Raw genomic sequence first — 7,777 nt, 5'->3', positions numbered from 1 at the left:
CCAAATTTTGTTGTGATAAAAATTTTACACTTTGCACTATTCTCAAAAGAACCTCCTGCCAACAGTTCTTTTCTTGGTTTATCAGTTGTTCCATATGAGCATCAACAGTCTGCCCTTTGGTTAAACTTCTCTTCAAATCTATAAACTTACAAACAGACTCAATATGATAGTGACTTTTTTTCATGATTACTTAAATGTCTAGATAAATGTGCTAGTCAGAAAACCCTTCATGTGCTAAAAGAGAGTTACCTTTTGTGAAAACTTTACAGGGAAAACAAAAAATGCAATTCTTGGAGGCAGAATATACAAGCCAATCCCTAGGAATCACCTCTCCATATGGCATCTTTCTGTGGTAGTATGTGTCTGAAAAACTTCTGCCCAAATCGTCTTTTGGATAAATCATATTGTGGAACTCTTTAACAGGCTCTGTTTCAAACATATTCTCATTTTTTCACATAACTTATTGGGCCATTTCGCTGGATCGCACAATTTGGTCATAGTAAGCACATCACTAACTTCTCTAGAAGCATCGGTAGGTGTAATATCTGTTGGCAAATCCCCTTCAGCCTCTTTGGCTGCAGAAAAGATCCCATCATTGAATTGAATCTCTACTGGTCCTCTGGAGAAGAAATTTCAGGTTAATGAGCATCTGAAGTTGATAAAGCATCATATGCACAACAAGATTCATCTTCTGTTTGGCCCTGCAGGACTCTTTCAGCAGATGTTGAAGGAGCTGAATCTGCTTGGAAAACCTTAACTTTAGATGAAGTTGCTTATCTTGATTCTTCTTCTTTCTTTGTTCTTTGCTTTCTGTATTGAGCTCCAGTAAGTTTTCGATGTTTCTCCAAAGTCTCGGACATCTGAAGAGAAGTGAAAAAAACATCAGTAAAAAACAAGCGTTTTAGTTTTACTTTTTCGCGGCAATAGTAAGAGAAAGTTTTGTAATAGGGTCGAAATCTCTAGTGTAGGCAAAACATGAACGAAAATACACAGACACCAGGTTATTGTGATATAGTGACAGAGAAAACTACCGGAAATAACACATTTTTCGTATTTAGATATTTTAATTATCAATTAATTACTGTTGCCTTTGGCTGATTTAAAATATAAAAAATGAATATAATTCACCCAATGCTTATAGAAATACATAGGTTTATAATGTAGAAACAAATATGAAAGTAGGAGGTGTACAATTATCTTTAGGGGAAAATGGGATATGCAGTTTTATTAAGGATTTGTATATCTACGTGTAGCTTGATTTTGATCAAAATTGTTAGAGCCACTTTTGAGAAAATCGCGATTTTAAAAAAATCACATCGGTAAAGAATGCATAATTTTTATGCTAGAAAGTTGGTGCATTTAGATGCATGTAAATGCACTTGTGCATTTTAAATACCAAACAAATTTTTGATCAAAACCTAGTAAATAAACAGGGGTTCATTCACTGAGTTTTGAGTAAAATACTCAGCTAGTGCTTACAAGGATAAAAGCAATTATAAAACTCTTAAAACCTTCTAAAATGATCTTCTTTTATTTTGGTAACAGTGCCCAGGTATAACTGCAATGCAGAAAATAAATAATCCTTATTTACTAATCATACTTCAATGGCTTACCTTAATGTTGAGTGGCCTAAATGGATGGAGCACGTTGGAAGCTTGACATAAACTGCTAACTAGATGCTTCAAAACCAGTAATGCAAAGTAGGGTGCCCAACTATTCCCAGAGAGATTAAAACAATTCCCAATAATGCCAAAAACAGAGTAAATTAAGAAAAAAGTGCATTAAAGTGTGCGCGTTACTAAAATATAATTTATATAAATATTTATAAATGTAGAACTAACTAGTAATTAATAAATACATTATTCAATATAAAAATTAAAATAGTTCATTTTGGCCCTTACAACTACATGAAAAATAATAGACACGTATATTGTATAATTGGTCACAAATGAAAATTTGGGACGTTTGGAAAATGATGTAATGTCGCAGAACGTTTGAAAAGTGTAAAAATATTCTCTTTTATAAATGCAGTTGCATCAATATACATGATTAGTTTAATTGTTTTATTAATTAAAAACTGTAGACTTACAGAGTCAGTGTGCAGTAAGGATCAACACAGGTGACCAACGTGAAAACAATTATACACTAAGGATTCCTATTTTCTCGAAAATTCCCAATTTTATATGCTTTTCTTTAAAGAATTCCCAAATACTCATTTCTTAAAAAATGTCAAGAAAATTTCCAAAATTTGGCAATTTTTCTCAGACTTTGCACCACTGTTCAAAACCCTCAAAATGGCAGGTTACTGCCAGTAGCTGAACTTCCCTGAACTGGCTCTTTCTTTTAATTATTTAATCATTTTTTGACAAAAAAATGCTGCCCCATCAGAAGTACTGCCCTGGTCTGTCGCACCTTTTGTCCCCTGGTTGCTCCGGCCATGATTAGTCATGGTGAAAGGATCACAGGCTAACATTCCATTATAATATTATTCCTGATGATGGCAGCAACTGTTGTCAAAATTAGTTGACTTATTTTTTAATATATGAATATTTTATTTTTTAGAAAAACGTTGTTTCTGTTTTTGAAGTAAATAACATAATTCACCTTTAAATAAATTACACTACAAGTGTAGCCTGAAATATTTGTATTTTTATTATTTCTTTTGGTTTTATTTATTAAGATGTTGATGTTTTGTTGTGTACCTTGAGAGGTTAGATCTTTTTCAGGATTTATTTTCTGTTAACATATTTTATGAAAGTAAACATGATATATTTTACATACAAATGGTGATGGATATTTAAACTAGAAGGTTGGCAAAATAATCTTTGGTTTCTTGCAGATTGGTAGTCTGACTGATTATTATTTGTTTGAACATCAGCATATAGCAAAAAGATCTTTAGAATTTAATCATCACCACTATAGGAAAATTAGTTCCAATTCAAAGGTAAGAAAAAAAATTAAAATTCTCCATTGTTTATTTTTATTTTCTAGTTGTAAAAAAATGCAAGTGTTTTTGTTGTTGCTTTAATGTCCATTTCTTAATTTTGATTTGAGCTTGTGTATTTTTTACATTAAGTTTTTCCTACAAATCAGCTACTTACATTTATAGTTCTGTTGTATAGTACTTCGACTCCTTTTGAACCTTTTGTTTGTCTCTTTCACTCAAATTCATGTCCTTGTATTGATGAATTATTTCAGTGCCAGTCTAGAGTATTTTTAATGCTGCTTACAGAATTAGCACTGTAAATTAATCAATTAGCTTATCATCAAACTGTTCTACCTTTTGCTGATAAAACTTGTTTGTTATAATAGAAATTTTTATGTATGTACATGTTTAACATAATGTAAATTGTTTTCAGTAACATTTGTTAAACCATCCTAATATACTGATTTAAGTAGTGAAATATATTTTGGATGAGATTGTGAATTATTATGAACACTACATTTACTCTTGGTGTTGTTATTTTTACTGTTGATAGAATGCTCATTGAAATATGAGCAGGCCTTTTATTTTATTCATTTTTGATGGTGTAATTCAACCCACTTGTACCACACTATTGGTGCTCATGATCTGTTATACAGGTCATCTGTACAGTGTTACAAATGACATTTATTAGTGTTTTTTAATAAATAAATTGGATATTTAGAATTTGAAACATTTTAATAACAAATAATAAGGTACATTATCAGTTCATCAGAATTAAGGTACTAGTGAACCCCAAAAATGTTAAACATCATTCTTTTAATTTAGCTTGGTTATTAAAGAAGTTAAATCATCATCATTTTTATTAATCTCCAAAATAGGCTTTAGAAACTTAATATTCATAAATTTCATTGTTTTGGTAATGTAGGAAAGAAAAAATAATTTTTAACAAAACAATCTCATTAAAATAATAATCAAAGCTTTCAGTGTTAAATAGATTAATTTCTTGAGCTTAAGCATTTTCTACAAAAATCTTTTAAGTACATAGTGGCTACTAAAGAAATATCACTTCCCTGACACTAGCATATTTAAGCATGTATATCGCTAAAGACCATCACTGAATAGCACTTGTAACAACAAAATCTGTTTACCCAATATGTGGTTACCAATTACAGATAATTAATTGCAAAGGGAAAGTTCTTTTTTTATGAAGTAAAATGTTTTGTGATTACCAGAATTTATTTCTTGTTCAATATACTCAATTATTACTATGGGAAACTGTTCTTTAACTCATTATTTATAACAGATTTTGATGGTGCCATTTAAGTATAGTTCTTGCATGGTGTGTAAGGTATCCTAAAGTTGTGTTGATGTACTTATATTAATACATCTGACTATAATTTAAATTGTGTCTTCTTAGTATTATTCTTTAAATACTACATCAGTAATTTATTTTTTCTACATAAAAACAGTTGAATTTATAGTTTTTGTGTGATGTAGGTTTTGTGGGTCGAACAACAATATACAAAGAAAAGGGTCAAGCGAGACTATAAGCTCATTGAAATTCCTGACCCATTATATCAGGATCAGTGGTATCTGGTGAGTGAGAAGTTATGTATTATTTTATGTATTAGAAATAATTGTTTGTATAATAATTTAGTAAGGTAAAATTTTTGAACCACTGTATTTCTGTGCATCCTTCCTCTATTTTATAAATAAAATCAAAACCCAAGAGGCAGGTGTGGTTGAAAATCCAATTGTAGGGTCAAAACTATGTATGTGTAGTTTTTTATAATATTCAAGTGTTATGCATTATTGTTTGTTAACTGTCTCAATATGGGCTCAGTCGGTCTGACCGACCACATGACCTCTTTGTACTTGTTTAAAGTCCTTATAGATTTGAAACTACCAACTTTTATTATAGTGTGTATATTTTCATGAAACTTGGCAGTCTTTCAGTAAATATTATGTCTTTCACACACAAAAAATCTTATTTTTTGGTGAATTATTTTTAATAAACTAAAAAAAGATTTGTGTGTGAATATGTCAAATATTTCAACACCATTTGTTTTGAATATTCCTTGTGCAAAATGAGTTTCATGTTAAGGTTAAAAATACTTTTCTTCATCTCAAAAGTCTCAAATTTCCTTTGTGTAATCTCTAAAACCTTCAAAGTACATTTCAAATGTTTGTTTTCAGTAAACTTTATATTTTATCTGTTATTTTCTCTACCTTAACTCTATACAAGGTTGGTCAATTTGAACAAACTCGTAAGCACCAAAAAAAATCAATATAAATCTAAATTACCACATTTTTCTTTCTAGAATAATTTGAAATTGTAACATGAAACTACATTCGTTTATCCCGAGTAGCTTTAAACTTGTAACAGTATATATCTATTTATGATTAAATTTTATTCTTTTATTGCCCTTTGAACTGTGTCTAACTGCTATTTGTGCCATTATAAGTTGTAAAGTACTTGGGGAATGTGCAGCCCATGTTACACTATAGAATTATGTTACCCACAAGCTACTTGCTTGTGTGCCTTGTGAAATACTTTTATTATATTATTATTAATTATTTTACCTAATTTAACCTTAACTAACCTAAAGAGATCCCTATTTTTACATTTTAGTAACTTTTATAATAATAAATAAAGAATAAACATGAAAAACATGAAATAAAGTACTTACCTGGGTTTTCTTTTTTTTTCTTTTTGTTGTCAACTGTTGATGACACTTAACCCTACTTTTTTTATACTAATGGTAGTTATGCACTAAATAATTTTTATTTGATTAAGTAATGGATCAAAGAACATAGAATAATAACATGCAAAAAGTAAACAATTTCCCCTAACTATCACAATTTTCCTGGCTTCCTAACTATGCGACAAAACTGTTACAACTTCATCCAAGCTAGTTGTTATCTTTCCCATGAAAATGAAGCTTGTACTAACAGAAAAGTTGAAAATTCTCTGTTCAGAAAACAATGTAATATAATATGTTGCTTGATAGATGAAAATCTTGGCTTTCTATTGGTTATAGTTAATACAGAATTAGACATAAGAGAGAGCTATTAACAAATCCTGAAAGAGAGGATGTGACAGGTGGATGTGGCAAAAGGGGTCTGATTCTTTATTTGATGGCTCTGTAACTGAATAAAATTGATGGCCATTAAAAGTATGGTTTGCCTGAGCAATGACAATTTTATAGTGAGTAATTTACATTCAATTTCATACTTATTGGAGGAGTGGTGGATAAAATAGAGAAGAGGAGATGCCTAGAGAAAATGTGTCACACTAGAAGAAATTCAGGATTCTTTAAAATATTGCCTTATAAAATTAAGAACTTAAACTTATATACTATTAAAATATGGATTATTAGCTGAGGTTTTGTGCTATACTGATTGATATGCCATAAATAAATAATAGTTTAATAAACTTTTGAATGTAAGTCACAACGTGTCACCTCGTGACATGTGCAGTAAATGATACATGGGAAAATAGGGTTAAAAGAAAAGCATTACATAGACTCAGTGATAAAGTACATGATGGAAACGAAAAGATAATAAGCTCTCTCCTAGACATGATAACCATCAAGATACACATACCACAGTTTATAGAAAACTCACAAGTACTGGTAAATACTTTGATTATAGATCAGAGCATAAAGATGGGTATCATAGACTGTTTGCTCTCCAGAATGAAAAAAGATAAACAGAAGATGCAAAAAGAAATGAGGAAAACCAGAGTTCTAGTTAATCTGAACTCCTGGATCCAGTATGCACGAGAATTTGTAGGGATGCATGAGATTTGATCCCCCCGGGTACCAAATACACACTGCAAAACACCCCGTACACAAGGCAAGCACAAGTACTTTGCTTCAACCTTTGTACCATAACAAAATAAACAGCATACAGTTTGCACACAGCTGTCCACAATTAACTTCTAACAGGTTTCATCAGTGACAATAAATTACATGAAAATAAAGCCACGTGAAAGTATCACATGATTAACCCTTTCATTTTGGGTAGGTCAAAGTGCGTATGTCACAGCTTCACAGAATTACATTCAAAATTTAATTAAACTACTTTATTATCGATGTATATGAATACACTTGGCATCAGAACATAGATAATAAATCAATGTTTAGTATTATTTAAGTTTTGAGTTTTAATTTTATAAGAAAATATTTAAAAAATAATTCTCCATCTCCCCTAGTATAAGAATTGTGACATTTGTTATCTGTGTCAGAATTCTTCTGTAATATTTTTACCACCTCTCCGAGAAGTACAACTTTTTATGTACATTACTCACTGTAATGCTGTCATCACTCAGACAAAGAATAATTTACATAAACTTCAATCTTATTTAGTTACAGAGCAATAAAATGGAAAATGAGACCCCTCTTGCCATGCCCACCTGTTACATCCTCTCTTTTACATTTAAGACTATATCATTTATAACCAATAGAAAGCCAAAGTTTTCTCTATCAATTGATATGTTACATTATATTGCTTTCTGGACAGAGAATTGTCTATTTTCCTTCCAGTTCAAACTTTATTCCCACGGGAAACACAACTAAGAGCGTAGCTGAATTTTTAACAGATTTTGTCTGACAGTTAGAAAGCCAGAAAAACTGTGATAGTTATGGAACATTGCTTCCTTTTTGCATGTTCTTATTCTGTGTTCTTTGGTGAACTATTTAATTAAATAGAAATTATTTAATGCAGTAGTACCATTAATATAAAAAAGTAGGATTAACTTTCATCAACAGTCGATAGTAAAAAAAAAAAAAAAAAAAGGCCCCGGGAAAAACTTTTTTTTTTTTTTTTTATTTGTTTTTTTTTTTTTTT

The 7,777-nt window shown here is 30.3% G+C and overlaps 1 protein-coding gene across 1 annotated transcript in view; it reads left to right on the top strand.

The window, feature by feature from the left end:
• Positions 1-7,777, top strand: part of LOC106460561 (furin-like protease 2) — a 112,277-nt gene that overhangs the window by 3,435 nt on the left and 101,065 nt on the right. Inside the window, exons 4-5 of the mRNA XM_013920278.2 lie at positions 2,840-2,944; positions 4,424-4,522. Of these exons, the coding sequence (XP_013775732.1) occupies positions 2,840-2,944; positions 4,424-4,522 (204 nt within the window). The remainder of the gene's footprint in view (positions 1-2,839; positions 2,945-4,423; positions 4,523-7,777) is intronic.

The sequence above is a fragment of the Limulus polyphemus genome, unplaced genomic scaffold (genome assembly GCF_000517525.1).
Source record: "Limulus polyphemus unplaced genomic scaffold, Limulus_polyphemus-2.1.2 Scaffold795, whole genome shotgun sequence".
In the NCBI taxonomy this organism is placed as follows: domain Eukaryota; kingdom Metazoa; phylum Arthropoda; class Merostomata; order Xiphosura; family Limulidae; genus Limulus; species Limulus polyphemus.
Note: the sequence above shows the minus strand (reverse complement) of the source record. Positions and strands in the feature narration are given on the sequence as shown.